The 17,558-nt window shown below is 41.1% G+C and overlaps 1 protein-coding gene across 4 annotated transcripts in view; it reads right to left on the bottom strand.

Annotated features, from left to right (window-relative positions):
* Positions 1-17,558, bottom strand: part of fgfr3 (fibroblast growth factor receptor 3) — a 134,053-nt gene that overhangs the window by 79,488 nt on the left and 37,007 nt on the right. For 3 of the 4 annotated variants that reach the window (XM_077538178.1, XM_077538179.1, XM_077538180.1), the window contains exon 3: positions 13,768-13,876. In XM_077538178.1, the coding sequence (XP_077394304.1) occupies positions 13,768-13,876 (109 nt within the window). Of the gene's footprint in view, positions 1-354; positions 689-13,767; positions 13,877-17,558 lie in introns of those variants that run through there. The other variant, XM_077538181.1, reaches the window with a different exon arrangement.

The raw sequence follows: 17,558 nt of genomic DNA, 5'->3' as shown, positions 1-17,558 counted from the left end.
ATCAATTTTTAACTAAAGAACTGCATACATAATGATGCAAGACCACCACTGCAAATATATTCATAAAAAAAATACATATTTAATGACGTGGGATCACTACTTCAAAATATACTCAAAAAAACTACTTAAAATGCACACATAATGATGTAATATATAAATATAGCACTTGTATAATAATAATAATAATAACAATAATATGTAAAATGAAGCTGGATTGGAACATGGTTACGCACGCGCACGCGCACGCACTGGAGTCAACCTGTTTGACTGTACCTTCCAAGGAAGTGAACCAATCCGCATCTGAGCAGGTAAATATGAATCATAAATCCTAAGCATAAACGTGCAAAAACTCACCCAATTTGTATCCGCGTAGGCAGCAAAGTGTACGCAGTAATTCCAATCTCAAAGTCTCCCCCTAAAAGTCGTCCTTCTTTCTGATTTTAAGGAAATCCAAAAACAAGTGCGAGGGAAAAAACCGCATTAAAAAATAAAAATAAAAATCTAAGTCGTCGCCTCGCGGTGGTTACGGTGCTCCTAGTGAACTTTGCGCTGCGGTCCACAAAGTCCGAGGCAGGCGGCCGCCCTCATGCCGTCTCTCTCGTGGCCGCCGACAGCCGCAGTAGCGCTCCGCTCCGCTCCAAACGCTCCACACGCTCGGAGAGGCTCGCTGAGACTGGCTGAGCACGGGAGCCTCCGCGCGGGGAAGTGACGAGGAGAACGGAGGGCGGAGGGGAGGCGTAGAGGATTTAGGCGGGAAGCTGGCGGGGCTAACAGCGGTGTTTCCGGTTGAAAATTTCACAATAAGTGCTATCAACATAGAAATCCGCTTTATTAGGTTAAAAAAAAAATCGGTTAAACAGCAGATGCAGATACAGATACAGAAATGTTATAGATTTTTTTTGCACCAAAAAGTGCTGAAATTAATTGTACAATATTTGCTTTTGTTTGTAAAACAATGGGAAGCTCTTATTTTGACATAATGCCACTCTACACTACACTCTATTGATTAGACTTTTAATTTTGGTATACTGTCAATGCAGTGAAATTTTGTTTAGTTCTTGCCATTTTACGTATTTATGATCTTTTATTATTTACTCACATCTTTAACAAGGCTAGGGACAAGATATCCTGTTGGCATCTTCAAAATATTGCAAACCACACTGATATGTAAAAAATCACAAGAAGACAAGTTCATCAAGATTTTCATGTGTAATAGTTATTTTGCGAAAAACTGTAATGGACACACAGCTAATAATACAATATGTGTTTTGTTTTGTTTTATTGTTCTAAAAGTTATTGAATAGTCTTATTGTGACACAATGCAGTCAGTCCTACACTGGCTCTATTGAGTCAACTTATATATGTGTACACAATACTATATAGTGACATTATATATTTTTCATTTAATATACTGTTAAATTAAATGTTGTTGACCGAAGCCACTCAAACATGGAAAGGGAAGGCTACCAAATTAAAAGCAGAAGAGCTCTAAACAAAACTCAATAATCACAGACGATGCAAGTCAATGTTACAAATGGCGGACAACAGCAGAAAGTCCTGTCAAATGTGGAATAACAGGAATCAGAAACCAAAATAAAACCCAGCAAAAAAAATGATAAACACGCCTCAACAAGCAAGCATCACTCAACAGTTACAGAAGATCCAAATCAAAATTCTTTGCCAACAAAAAGGTGGCACAGAGTCCATTTCAAATGGTTGCAGAAATGAACCAGCAAGTAGCCAAAATAAAATGTAAACTCGCAGTACATGACTTAACAATCACAGCAGATCAAACCCAAAGTCATTTGTTTGCAAAAAGTGACTGCATACTGACAGTGATTTAAATTATGATGCAAGATTGTAAATAAATAAAAAAGAAACAGGAAGTTGAAACCTACCAAAATAAAAGCACAAATCAATGGAAAAGAAACAGCCTATCAGAATAAAAGCAGAACAACCCTACTGAACATTGCTGAAGAGAAGCAACACTTCAGGCTTTCCTAATGCGTTTATTGTGAAGGCCAAAATTGACGTCAGGGAAATGGGACCAACTTCTTGAAAAGAACATTTTCCAATCACAAGTAGAACAAAATATCAACTTGACTTCTCGTCAAACGACACGAAAACAAACAAACAAACAAACAAACAAACAACGCACCACATCGGAATAGGAAGTAGAAATGTACCAAAATAAAGCTGGAAGTAACACCTTATCAAAATAAAAGTAATCACGTGGCTTTGCAACACTAAAAACAGTCATACAGGATCATAATCAGTTTTTTCAGCCCCGATTGTCCCTTTGAGTCCTACAACTGAACAAAAACAGGACGTAGAAATCGATCAAAATAAACCAGGTAATTGCAATCAACATCGCTGAACAAAACTAACACCTGTCCTCACACCAGTTACGGAAGTGAAGGATATTTTTTTTCTTTGTTTTGTTTTTTACAAAAAGTTTCTTGGTTCTGGTTTAGTGTCTTATCAATGGCACAAAAACAGGAAGTAACACATTACCAAAATAAAAGTTTGGGAGCTAAACTTATACTTACACTAGCCACATAAACAAAAACAGGAAGTAGAATCCTACCGAAACAAAATTGTGCATCGGTGCGAAGAGAACTAACACTTATGCTCACATCAGGCACAGAATTTACAAATCAAGTGGTTTGTTTACAAAAAGCTGCTTGACACCACTGGCTCATAATCTTCAATAGAACCAAAACAGGAAGTAGAAACCTACCAAAATAAATCTGGGAAACAGCGCAACACCAAGTTATAATAGTTTCTGAGGTTCTTATCAATGACCCCCAAACATGAAGTAGGAACCTACCAAAACAAAACTGTAGCTAGCAGAAGCTAATGCTAAGCTAGTTTGGCTGGAAGTATCCAATAAATGATGTTTGAACACGCGCTAACCTGTAGGCCTAATTGGCGCATGCAGTAAAATGAGACGCCGATGGCCTGGGTGCTGTTTTGAGAGGAGGTGCTTTATGGCGCCGTAAAGCGGCGGGCGCCCCCCCCCCCCTTCGGGCCACGAGGAGTGTGCCGCCGCCGCCGTAACTCATTTTGGCCATGATTTGCGACAACCATAAATCACAAGGAAGACATTTACGTACACGCGTGATACTGGACACTTCATTAGGTACACCAGCTCATCATGGCCAATGTCAAAAAGGAATCAAGCTTTGACAAACTTTTTTTTTTTTTTCCACAGAAACACATTCAACCACACAGACAGCTCCCCCGCCTCGAGGGAGTTGCTGATGAGCAGATGAACAATGAATCTTTTCACGGAGTTAAAAATTAAACACGTGAGGAGTTCATTGGCAAGTCAAACCTTCAAACAGGTTGGAACACGGAAACACCCGCAAAGGCCGAGCCAGCTTTTTAAATGATTAGCAACTATATTAGCGCACGCCAGTCACAAAGAAAAGTCAAGTTTACTTTAGAGCAAAAATACCTCCCATGAGTAGCTTGTGGCATTAGCATTTTTGTGTAGCATGCTAACAGCAGCGTAGGCTAACCATGACGATAAGGAGGTCAACGCTAGGAGCTAGCGACGCGCTAAAGTTGACATTACGCAATGTCTGGTTTTCGCGGCGGGCCGGCCCGGAGGAGACCCGGCAAGCGGCTCACTTTCTCCACGCGGCAATTTAGCAGATTGCTTCTTGGAGGACGTCCACCGCCGGCAGCAGTTGGACCGTTTCCATTTGGAGCTTCAGCGCAAAGCAGGGAGCGACCAAAACAAGTCCTTCAGTATTCATTTTAAAGGGTCTTTGCTCGGAAAATAAATAACCGTAAAATAGTTTCGGGGCACAACACAACAAGTATACGATACATTTCATCGTTCCATATGAAAAAAGAAATATACTGTGGGTCGAATAACATTCACAACTAGACTAAGTGCAATTTCTGGAGAAATTGCATGGGAATGCTGAAAGCTGAATGTTAAGATTTTGAATGCACGTGGAATACTTATGAAGTAAATTGAGAGATAAATTATTAAATCATGACCTCCTGGTTACTGGACAATGTAATTTACCAACTGTGCCACCAAGCAGTATCAAACACCTGGGAATGATAAGTTATATGTATGGAAGTGGGAGTGGAAAGTAATACTTAGAAAAAGTTCAATGACTGTCCCTTTGAAAATGAATGGGGAAAAGTTGATTTGAAACGTTAAATTGTGCAAATATTGTAAGTAATGTGGAATCAGATGATATATATCCCGGGAGGCGTCAATTTTTGAAGAGAGTTGAAATGTATATTGGAAGTATTATGTGGGAGTTGTTATGCGGCAAAAAAGTGTGGAGAATAAAAAAATTACAATAACATATGTGGGAATGCTGAAGCATTCCCACAACTAGACTAAGTGCAATTTCTGGAGAAATTGTGTGGGAATGCTGAAAGCAAATAGAGATAAATTATGAAATTATGACCTCCTGGTTACTGGACAATGCGCTTTATACCAACTGTGCCACCGAGCCGTATCAGACACCTGTGTAATGACGATAAGTTATATACAGTGGTACCTCTACTTATGAAATTAATTGGTTCTGGAAGAAAGTTCTTAAGTAGAAAATTTTGTAAGTGGAGATGCATTTCCATGTAAATGCCCTAATCCGTTCCAAGCCTCCCAAAATTCAGACATAAATGTTTTATAAAGCATAAAAATGCATCAAAACATGTAACAAATACATGTTACAATTAGATTATTGCACAATAAATGAGAGTTGTGCATAATGTAAAAAACAAAGAATAAAGAATAAAATGATGCTCATTTACCTTTTCAACTGCTGTCCTCTTTCCTCTTTTTGGGTCATTTTCTCTCACAAAAGTGTTTTTGCCTGGTGATTTGTAAAGAACTGATCCAAGGTTGTTGTTGTTTTTTTTTTTTAAACAATCTTCTTCTTATTATTATTTTTTTAATCACTCTCTCACTCACGCTTACATCATGTAAGCCGCACATGATCTCCCAGGTGGAGAAGTGAACCCACGCCATCCAGCACCAAAGGCATGTGACGGTTCCACGCCTCCACCTGGAGCCTTTGTGGGGTTTTTTTTTTAACAAATGTCCAAGGCAAACATCATCATAGTGAGCAATCGCACGAATGGTGAACACTTTTTCTGGGTGATTCTTTTCAATAAATTCCGAAACTTGATGGAAACTTCAGGTACGGCGAGGCATCTTTTTCCAAAAAAGGCCCGTCTCGTCGCAATTAAAAACTTACTGTGCAACGTAGCCTTCATCAATCACCAATTGTTTGAATTTTTGCACAAATTCGTCGGCCGTTAGTTAATACATTTACATAAAATTATCTAAACGCCCGAGGGGCAAATGACAAGGACGCTACATAGACTGGATAGTGTCCACGTTTGGTTTGCTAGTAAGCTAGCTTGTTATCTACTTTGCTAGCGTGTTACATGACAACAGCATGGCACCATTTTTTTGCGCAACCTGATTTGGGCTCAAATTGCTCCAAACTTCAAATGATTTTCTTGTACACAAAAAGAAAACTCCGATATGCCATATTTTTGTTTGTTTGTTTTTCCGACCGCCATGTTGGCAGGCTACTTCCTGGCAGGGCCTGGACTGGCCATCTGGCATACAGGGGCAGAGGCCTGGTGGGCCAGCGCCTTTTGATGCTATTTGATTATTTTCCCTCCATTTTACTCGCCCACAATTTAGAGGGAGCAGCTCATTATTTGCATTGACAAGATCGGCAGCAAACATGACGTTAGCATGTATAAGAGGACGTATATACAAATTATTTCTGTGCCGTGGCTCCTTTGGAGTTTTCATACAGTGGAAGGGTTTTTTAAGAGCAAGCTGGAAAATGGCGGCAATTCCCCAAAGGCGGCGTGCACGCGCGTGGGCCTGTAATCTATTATCTATTATCACTCGCCACGCGTCGGCTTCAAGCGCATTTTTGTTCGCTCCGCCAAGAACAAGAAGACGACGGAGGAGAAAGATGAAAGGCCATTTTCTGCCCCTTTTTTCATCCAAAAGCTATTTTTAGACGCTTTTGAGCCACATGAAACGCCAACGAGCTCGCTCACTCGCTGCTGCATCTGCGGGCGGAACAGGTGGGGGGGGGGGGGGGGGGGGGGGGGGGGGGCGTGCGCTCACATGTGATGTCATGGGTGATAAGTGCCTGTCACAGATTTCCTGCTTGAGCACGTTCAGGAGCGGCTGGCTGGGCCGGTCGGACTGGTGGCGCGCTGTCAATCGGAGCGAGTTGTGGCGCAATCGGGTGCGCGCGTATTGTGTTGTCGTGCGTAAAAATAAATACAACGTTTATGGAGTGACTCAGTTGCTGACTTGCTTCTCGATTGGGATTGCACAGTTTAACATTTTTTTGTAGCGGACTTTAATGTGCTTGAAAGTCGGGTCAAAGAAAGTTGACTTGACAAAAATGACATCGTTGACATTTTCAGGGTTTCACATGAAGAGGTTCTTTGACTAACAAAAACAATTAAATGATTGAAAGAACAACTTAGCATTATGCTAAACGTAGTTGATGTCAATTTTCTTTCGATAGCAATGGTAGCAGACGTGCGGGTTGCAAAAAAGTGGCCGATTGGAACATGAGAAGCCAAAAACACAATTAGTAGGGATGGGAATTGAAATCGGTTCCCAGTAATCCCATTCTGAATCGTTTTTATATTATTTTTTTGACAATTCCGTGGATCGATTCCTTGTACACATGAATTTTGTTCCTCACCTTCCAGCCATGACTAATCAACTCTCACTTAAGCCAACTGGTTACATTAGTGTAACACTTGGTGGTGGATTAACCATAAATCAATTTCTCTGATGTCATATTTTTTTCCCGATACATAAGAGGGGAATAGAAATGGAGAAAAGAACAGAGAAAATTCATTCATTTTGTGTAATTTAAAGGAAAAATACAATATTGTGCACAACCGATTTCTGTTTCATGTACAGCACTTTGTATACAGCAATTTTTAAAGCGCTTTATAAATATAGTTGAGTTGAGTCGAGTCATCATAAAAAAAAGACAAGTTTCTAAATATTTTTTGTTTTTCAAAACTCCTTTCGGGTTCAAAAAATGCAATAAGTCAACAACTACACTCGTAAAAGTGTTTGTTAGAACCTTTTTAGGTTCCCCAGCTTGTCCTCATAGGAGAACCCTTTTTTGGTTTCTGCCAGAACCGTTTATAAAGGTCCCACCTGGAACCCTTCCAAAGGGTTCTACTGAGAACATAACGGGTTATACCCAGAAACCTGTATAATAGGTTCAACAAAGAACCCTTTAAGGGTTTCATCTCGATCTCACACAAGGAGTTCCACTGAGAATGCTGTGATGTTCCAAGGGTTTCATCCAGAACCTTCACAGCGAGTTCAACTGAGAACCCTTTTGTATTCCAAGGGCTTCATCGACAACCTTCACAGAAAGTTCCATTGACACCCCCCGCGACCCTTGTGAGGAGCAAACGGTTCAGAAAATGGATGGATGGGTTCCACTGAGAACCCTTTTATATTTACAAGGGTTTCATCCAGAACCTTCACATAGAGTTCCACTGGGAACACTTTTGTATTCCAAGGGCTTCATCTAGAACCGTCCTTCACAGAGTTCCATTGAGAACCCTTTTATATATCAAGAGTTTCATAGAGAACCTTCATAGAAAGTTCCACTGAGAACCCTTTTATATTTACAAGGGTTTCATCCAGAACCTTCACAGCGAGTTCCACTGAGAACACTTTTGTATTTCAAGGGCTTCATCGAGAACCTTCACAGAAAGTTCCATTCAGAACCCTTTTATATACCAAGGGTTTCATAAGGCATTTTTTCACCGCTGGAACTTTTGGAGAACTTTTCAGTTTACCTTGGTAAACTTGGTTTACTTGGTAAACCTTCATAGAAGGTTCCACTGAGAACCCTTTTATATTTACAAGGGTTTCATCCAGAGCCTTCACAGCAAGTTCCACAAAGAACCCCCTTTACCATAGTTCTGGGTAGAACCTCTACCCTTCATGAAGAACCCTTTTGGAACCCTTACTTCTTAGCATGTATCAGGATGTTAGCTTAATTGCACAACAAGAAACAAAACGGATCGTTAGCCTATTAGCATAACTGCTAAAGTCATTTTATCATATTGAATATCAATAAGCAACATGTTTGCTTGTTTTCCCGAAAACGTTCAACTACAAACATAGGCGACGACGATAGCTAACGACGAGAAGAAATTTCACGCAGGGCAGGACTTCAAAATTGTAAAAAGAGACGTCGTCGCTAGCTGACACTTCGCTCCTCCTCAAAGGATTTAGAGCAGAGCCTTCGCCTGTCACGCCTGAACCTCTTCATCGACCCCTCCCTCTTTTTACCACACGTGAACACACGCACTTATTAAAACATTATATAGAATCACACGCGCACGCACACACACAGGGAGCTGTAAGTGTGCGCTAAAAGACTTGTAATTTGTGTTGTGCCAACAAAGGCTGGCTAATCCTGCAGCGGCTTTGTCACAGCTGTGTGGGGGTGAGGGTGTGGGGGGCGCCGGGGGAGTTTTCTGCATGACAGGATCCATTGGAGAAGGTCTCCACCTCCGCCCGAGTCAGACCTCTGGACCCTCTCGTACCCCCGCGGTGCCAGAGGGGTCGCAGGGGTCCCGCGAGGGGGAGGTATTTTTGTAGGAGGGGATTGGGCTGCGACGCTTGTTGCAGTCGTTTAGCTCAAGATGGAGATGATCTCTCTGATATCTGTGGGGGGGTTGCCCGAGCCCAGTAGAAATAAAGTCACCAATGTGTGACAGGTGGAAAGGGAGCGAGCTAATAGCCTTGGGATCACCCCATCCCCCCCAGCCCAAACCCCTTGGAATCCCGACACCCCCCCCCCCCCCCCCCCCTTCTATCATCCATCGTGCAGCATTCCTGAGAGACGTGAGGATCAAACTCAGCTTTTGCAGAAGAGCCCAGCAGGACATCAGAATTAGGACGAGTCACAAGCTGTCAACAGGCTGAAAAAACAGGACACGTGGACTGCAGAGTCCATGGTGGGGACCACTTCACAGAGAGACCAAAAGTACCACACTGTTTTGACTTGACTTGATTTTGACTGGATTCTTTGGATCTCATATCTTGCAGTTCTTTTTCTTGATAATTGATCTGGTTCTTGATTCGGTTTGTGGAATTGGTTGGCTTTGACTGGTTCTTGGCTTGATTCTTCAGATTATTGTTGACTTGGTTATGACTGGAGGATGCAAGACCGAGTCCGGGCTTCGGCCTTCCTGGGTGGAGTTTGCATGTTCTCCCCGTGCCTGCGTGGGTCTTCTCCGGGTACTCCGGTCTCCTCCCACATTCCAAAGACATGTATGGCAGGTTGACTGGGTGCTTTAAATTGTCCTCAGGTGTGCTTGTGAGTGTGGTTGGTTGTTCGTCTCTGCGATTGGCTGGCAACCAGTTCAGGGTGTATCCCGCCTACTGCCCGAAGCCAGCTGGGATAGGCTCCAGTATCCCCGCGACCCTTGTGAGGAGTAAGCGGTTGAGAAAATAGATGGATGGTTTTTACTGGATTTTGACTGGTTTCAATGCGGTTCTTGACTTGGTTCTTTATGTCGTTGTGGGTTAGGTTTAACTTGTTTTTTGCTTGGTTCTTGAGGTTTACTTGGGGTTAGGGTTTGGTTCTGACTTGTTTGCTTGCTGAGTTTTTGATTTGGTTCTTGGCTTGGTTCTTGACTGTTGTTGACTGGATTCCCTTGAAGAAATTTTTGAAATTCTTTCTCTTGGTTTTTGATCTGGTTTTTGATTCAGTTTGTGGACTTGGTTGGCCTTGACTGGTTCTTGGCTTGGGTCTTAAGATTATTGGAGACTTGGTTTTGACTGCTTACAATGCGGTTCTTGACTTGGTTCTTTGTCGTTGTTGATTAGGTTTGACTTGGATTTTGCTTGGTTCTTGTTTTTTTTTTTTTTTACTTGTTTCCTTGGTAGGTTCTTGATTTGGTTTTTGATCTGGTTCTTGACTTGGTTTGCAATTTGACTTTGACTAGATTTTAACTGCCTTTGATGTGGTTCCTGCCTTGGTCCTGTACTTGGTTTCAACTTGTTTCTTGGCTTGGTTCTTCAGTTTGTTGGTCACTTGGTTTTGACTGCCTTCAATGCGGTTCTGGACTCGTCCTTTCCATCATTTTGGACTAGGTTTTGACTTGGTTTTTGCTTGCTTCTTGATTCGTTTCTTGAATTGGTTTTTGACTTGGTTTTGGCGGGTTCAAGCCCCAAATGGGTGGACAGGACAGCGCAGGAAAAACACCATTGGTTAAATTTGATTGTCTGACATTGTTGATGGCAGCCTTTGGTGCTGTACTTGACTTTTTGACCTAGTCCCTGAAGAGGTTCTCGACTTCACTCTGACTGAGATTTGTGTAACAAGAGAACCATGTCAAGACCCATATTCAAGAACCAGTTAAAAAAATACAACAACAATCCAAGAAGTAAGTCAAGTCTTGGGCCAAGAATCGAGCCAAAACCAGGTCCTAGACCAGGTCCTGTAGACGTCTGTCCACACTGCACATTATGACGGGAAAATTAAAATCCGTAAAGCCAAGTCTTGCGAGACCAAAAGTTCTTCTGTTCTTTCATCAGATTTTGTGAATGGAGGCTGCCGGTCTTGAATGAATGAAATTGTTGTCGTGCGTGCGTGTTTGAGATGAAACATTCCCTCTTCTGTTGACTTTGTCTCCCAGCATCTGGACGTGAAGGAATCGTCTCCAGCTGAACACCGTCCAACTTGTTACTTCAACTTTTAAGATGTTGGATACATTTTGGAATTCCTTACTTTTCTCCCCGGGGACGCTCTTCTTTGTCCTTCCAAGACGGAAGCAGGAGGATGAAGTATTGATCGCCCGGTATTGATGGTAAAGTATTGATCTATTATTGGCAGCGTCGCTTGAGCAAGTGCACGGCGAGTGAAAAACATTTTAAAGTCCACATGCTCACATCAGCGCTTCCAAAGTACAATCATCCACATGGACGGTACACACCCTGAAATAATTAGCCCCTAATTTTGATCATTATAATTTTGCTTTTAATCTACAAATGATCAATAACGACCTTTCAAACCGAGTTTTACATACAAAAATGTAATTATCTTCGTTTGAGTGAACAAAGAAAGTTGGAACGAGCCGAGTCTGAAACATTCCGGAGCGGATAAGTGACAGTCCTGACATTCCCAGGCGACCGGTCCGACAAGATGCGACAGACAGACGGACAGACAGCCCGCCGTCACACACAAAGCAGCTTTTGTGCACGCTTCTTGGAATAACGCCCATATTTGGTAAACTAGTACGAGATTAGCAATTGATACATAAATGAATAATGAATACATAAATGAGAATCCGCTTATTATCATGTTAGTAAACAACGGAAATTGCTGATAAAAATGATTGATTTAAGCGACAATGCCAAGAAATCATCTCTTAATTGGAAAATCAACACAAAGGGAACATCTACTTTACATACTGTGTACAAATTACATACATAATACATGCATAAATCCATGCATCTTGTTTATGCTGCATTATTAGTATTTGTTTCCATGGCAACAGCTCGAGGAGGAGCCTCGACCACGCGGCTGCTGCTGACTGCATTTGAACCACATTTGCCTTCACCCATTTTTGTACCACACGCAGTATCATTATTTAATTTGTTTACCATTTCATAATAGCTACAAACATCTGAGTCCTGGCTCAGAGTCAGTTAACGTTCGCTTGAGTTTGCCAACTCAAGTGAAGCAAATCGGAACTCTTGAATCGGCTGCGTTTCTGGAAAGTCACTTCAATGGAATCAGTTCGCCCGTTTCAGCTTATTTAATTGGAGCCTATCGCATTACCAATGAGTTTGATGATTCGAATCAATGAACCAAATCGTCGGAATCCTCCGTGTTCATGAAGTGGAGTCAGTGGAGTCACCTGACTCAACTAAAAAGTCCACTGACTGGAGTCAGTGAATCACGTCTTGTGCGTTTTCATTGTGAAACCACTGACTCGAGTCAGGGAGCCGAATCAACTGAGTAAACAGGATTTGACGCAAGTCAGTGAACCAACAAATCCACCGACGACAATCAATGAAGCATTCGATTGCGGTCTGTGTCTGTTTCCAAGTGAGTCTGCTGACTTGAGTCCAAGAATCGAATCATTGGATTCTGCTGTGTTTCTGGTGAGTCCGCTGACTGGCAGTCACTGAACCAAATCATCCGGGTCCCATTGAGTCTAAGGAATCTGCTGCTGTGTTTTCTGTACATCTGATAACTCCAGTCCAGGAGAGTTTTTTTCTAATGACTCTGGTGACTTGAATCGGGGAACCAAATCATATGAGTTCTCAATGTTTAAGGTGTGTCCGTTCACTCGAGTGAGTTTCCAGATTCAACTGAATCATACATGTCCACTTTGTTTCTAATGACTCCATAAACTCAAAAACGTATAAATATGTTCTGTTTTAAATGTTTCACATGTACCAAATACGTATTTATATGTTTTTATGGTTGTTTTTTTATGCTACAGCATACAGGGGGCTTTGATGCAGCCTCTCAACTGCAGAGAATGGGTGAAGCAATGGTAGTAATTACACAAACGGTCATCAGGTGGCAGCAGAGTATAAGAGATCAACCAGGGCCATGTTGAAAACTAGCTGATTTCCCCACAACTTTTTCGAATGTTAATTGCGGCAAAACAGAAACAGATACAAAAAAAAATATTTTTTCCTGATGAAAGAAGAGATCTAATCTTCCTTTTGGTAGGTACCATGTTTTTGTTTTTGTTTTTGTTTTTTATAGCAATAGAACACAATATTCTGTGGGCCTTGCAAAATCAGTCAAAATCCAGTAAAACAGCCGGGAGCGAAGGGTGTAGCTTCGGTGAAAATGGCTGGGAGTGAATGAGTTAACTTGAGTCAGTGAACCAAATTCTTTGAGTTTCTTGAGTCATTTGCCCGATTCAACAGAATCGATTCCGTTGAGTCAGTGAAGTGAAACATCGGAGTTTTGCTGTCACCCGACTTCTATGAATCGCTGGATTTTGTTGACTCGAGACCAAATCATCGGAATCTTACCTTGCGTGGTTTTGCTAGCAGACTCACCCGGAACCTGACCTCTCATCCCTGATTCAGAGCAAAGATTCTCCTCGTTTTGATTCAGTGTTTTGACAAAGAACAATGAGCTCCTGCGGCGTTACAGAGCTGTGCCGGATCGGCAGAAACAAATTACAGACGAAGAAGAAGCTTCAGGCCAAGACTCGCCGGTTTAAAATAAGTGTAGCCATCCATCATGGCCGACGCTCGTCACCAACAGGTGTGGAGCAAACAACAGCGTCCAGATGCCATCGAGGCAATTAGGCACGACATCCGTGTCCAAATCAACAACAACTGTCTCCATCTTTGTGTGTGCATGTTTGGGGAGCAAGTCAGCCGTCCAAGGGGGTCATCCAAAATCAATCAACATCATCATCATCATCATCCTCCTCATGTTTTTGCCCGTAGGCTCGAATTGCTTGGAAGAGTTTCAAGCTAGAGTTAGTCAAGGGTTTTAAATTAGAGTTTAAAAATGAGGGTCAAGGATTCAAGTTAGGGTTTTCAAACAACGAGAAAGATTTCAATTTTGAGTTTAAAACTATAGGGTCGGTATTTCAAGGTAGAGTTTTGAGCTACGATTAAAATTTCAAACAAGGGTTAAAGGTTACAAATTTAGACTTTAAAGCGATTACACCACGGTATTTTAAGAACTTCCAAAACATATAATGATTAAATCTTACCTTTGACACCATGACGAGACGACTGCAGTCTGCTGCTGGAGCTCTGCGTTTTGAGCACTCCGACGAGTACGTCACGCAACTTAACGCAAGCCAATTCCACGCAAGAAATCTTGGAGGAGGAGGGGTGGGAGAGAAAAGATGAGAGAGGAAAGGAGGAGGAAATAAATAAATAAACCTTGGCTGGTTTCGAACCAGTGACTTGCTGCTCACAGAGCAAGCACACTAACCACTATGCCATTCACTCAGGGTCAACAGTGCAAATGTTTTGAAGTGTCAGCCACCACATTTTAAGACAACCAATTGTCATTGCACTTTGGCATTGCAAATTTGAAGAATAATTGACTGCTTTCAAATCATTTGGACAGAATGTTTACTGATGACGGCAACTTTTGTCACTATCCCATGGAGGTCTCAGAAAAAGTGGGAGTGCGTTCACTAGGCAGAGGCGGTGCGGGGGTGGGTCCGCAATTTACGATGTCATAAAGTGAGTACTCGCTTGTTTTCTCAGATTGGGAGGGGCTGGTGCTTGGAGAGCAGAATAACCTAGAGAGAGGGGCGAATTAAGGAAAACACCACTTCTGTCATGTTGTTGGTGAGGAATTAGCATTTTAACATGGCTCAAAGCTCCAAAAATGTAGATTTTTCATGTTGCTGTCCTTAGGGTTAGGCTTTCAAGCCTGAATTCGGATTTCAAATTAAAGTTGCGTTATAAAATTACGGTGAAAATCCTGGGTTGGGTTTCAAACAAATGCTCGGGTTTCAAGTTAGCATTTTCTGGTAGTTAGCAGTTCAGGGAAATGTTTCAAATTAGGTTTGCAAAGCTGAGTTACAGTTTCAAACAAAAGTTAGGGTTTTAAATTACACTTTAAAATGAGGGTCAAGGATTCAAGTTAGGGTTTCACACAAAGAGAAAGATATACATTTTGAGTTTAAAACTAGGGTCAGTATTTCAAGTTAGAGTTTTGACCTATGATTAAAATTTCAAACATGGGTAAAGGTTACAAATTAGACTTTAAAACTAGGGTTAGGCTTTCAAGCCTGATTTCGGATTTCCAAATAAAGGTACGGTATAAAATTACGGTGAAAATCCTGGGTTGGGTTTCAAACAAATGCTGGGGTTTCAAGTTAGCATTTTCTGGTGGTTAGCATTTCAGAAAAATGTTTCAAATTCGGTTTACAAAGCTGAGTTACAGTTTCAAATAAAAGTTAGGGTATAAATTAGGGTATAAATCCTGGGTGGGGTTTCAAGTCAAGGTTTGGGTTTCAAGTTCGGGTTCTTCCCCTTGATTGGAGTTTCAAACAAAGGTCGTACTTGAAAATGAGGCTTTCAAGTTAGAGCTACAGTTTCAAAGTAGGGTGGTAGGGTTGGTGTTTCAAACAAAAATTAGGGTATAAATTAGGGTGTAAATCCTGGGTGGGGTTTCAAGTTCGGGTTCTTCCCCTTGATTGGGGGTTCAAACAAAGGTCGGACTTTAAAATGAGGCTTTCAAGTTAGGGTTGCAGGTTCAAAGTAGGGTTTCCATCAAGACAAGGGTAGGGTTTCAAATCAAGGTTCCAACCCTGAGTTGGAGTTTCAAAACAAAAGTTAGGGATCAAATTGGTGTGTAAATCCAAGGTTTGGATTTGAAATTAGGGTTCATACCCTGCATTAGGGTATCAAACAAAGATCTCGCTTTCAAATTAGGTTTTTAAATTAGTTTGTACTTTCAAATTAAGAGTTTCAAGCCAAGGTTAGGATTTAGAGTTGAAAGTTAGAGTATGAATTAAGGTTTGGCTTTCCCATTCGGAACCAATGCAGATTCTTCTCCATCCTACTCAATCAGTCCTGAAACAATTGGGAGTTCATTTCAGACCCGACCAATCGCATTGTGTCTCTCACACAATGCCATTGTTGGCATCGTTTTCATCGTCGCTCCTTCTCACTCCTCCATTTCCTTTCTCACCTTCTTCTACCACTTTTTTTTCTCTCTTTCCCCCAGCGCCGGAATGTTCCGTGACAGCTGCCTGTCTAAGCAGACGCCTTGTCACCGCACTTATCACCTCGCCGCAGCCTCGCGCGCCGTTGCGCTAATTGGCCGCTTTTTAGACGACTTGGCTGTTGCCGTTAAATCATTAAGACTCTACCTACGCCGGGCGGAGCGGGACAAATTAAACGTACCCGTCGTGTCGCCTCGGGCCAGTGCGCACAAAAGCGCTTAAGAGGATTTCATGTGAAACACTACATTAAGTTTGTACATGTGTTCGCACTTCAACGATCACAGGACACTTCATTAGGGACACCAATCAAAAGAAATTCTACCTTTAATTAAAGGTAATGCTTGATTTTTTGTTTTTATTTATTTATTTATTTTTTGTGCAAAACTGCCACTGTCACATAAACTCAACCAAATTTTTCAAGTGTGTTCATCCTGCTGACCGAGGTTATTTCAGTGAACTAAAACTAACGAAAAAACTAAAATAAAAAAAAATAATTTTGTTAAAGAAAATAACTAATATTATTTTTTAAAAACGAAAACTAACTGAAACTACACTATGTTAACAAAACTAACTATAATTTTTGCAAAAAAAATGTCCGTTTTAGTCTTTGGTAATTAATGTAATGCATGAGCATTTGGGGATGATTTATTTTTATTTTTTTTATATGAACCAAAAACCGTTTGAAAGTGTGTCACACAAAAGTGATGTCATCTAGCATCAACCAATAGAAAAGCACCTTCAGATGACATCACTCCCATATATATCTAAATATTGCACACAATTCATAAACATTTTTTAAACTAAAACCAATACTAAAACTAACTAAAACTAAGCATTTATTAAATAACTAAAACTAATAAAAAACAACAACAACAGAACCACCCTGAAAACGAATTAAAACTAATTTTAAAAGATAAAACCCCCGAAATTAAAAACTAACTAAAATGAAAATTCCTAAACTAAAATAATAATAATAATGATAATAATAATAATAATAAATAATCAATCTACCCTCAAAGCCGGTTTGACTTGGTAACATAAAATTTGGTAGGTCTCTCTATCAGGACTCAATAGAATCACCCCCCCCCCCCCCCCCCCCCCCACACACACACACACACACAAAGAAAGTCTCAAGACGCCATTTGCAAAAGGTTTCAGCAAGTCTACCATTTTGGTTTGAAGTGGCCATTTTGGTGAACCAAAAAATGGCTGAAAAATTTCCGCCCCTGAAGCCAGTTTGACTTGACCGACAAAAAAAAAAATAAAATAAAAAAAATAAAAATAAAAAAAATAAAAGTCTCAAGAAGACAAAGGAAGCGGCCATTTTGAAGTCATGTTGGTCATAACCAAGGGACCATCAAAAACTAAATATCGGCACAACTTTTTGAAAATTCATCCCCCGAATCCGCCAGTATAACTTTGCAACATAAAATTTGGTAGGCCCACAAAAACAAAGTCTCAGGAAGACACAGGAAGTGTAACTGAATCGTTTGAAGCGGCCATTTTAGAGTCATGTTCGTCATAACGAAGGGACCTTCAAAAACCACAAAAAAAGGCCCACAAAAAAAAAAAAAAAAAAAGTCTCAAAAAGTTATGCCGGAAAATACACACATGAAGTCTGCCATTTTGGTTTGGTGCGTCCATTTTTGGGTCTTGCCAGAAGTCGTTCAAAAGCAAACTTGCTCTTGAGATTTTGTCCGATTGCTGAGTCACATTTTTACTCTTAAAGAATTCCCAACCAGGATGTTTCAAACTTTTTGCCGGCGGCTGATTTTCCAACAACGCATGGTTGCGTTTTGAGCTCAACTTGTCCG

Source organism: Festucalex cinctus, chromosome 12 (assembly GCF_051991245.1).
Source record: "Festucalex cinctus isolate MCC-2025b chromosome 12, RoL_Fcin_1.0, whole genome shotgun sequence".
NCBI lineage: Eukaryota > Metazoa > Chordata > Actinopteri > Syngnathiformes > Syngnathidae > Festucalex > Festucalex cinctus.
This window is presented reverse-complemented; position numbering and strand designations above follow the sequence as displayed.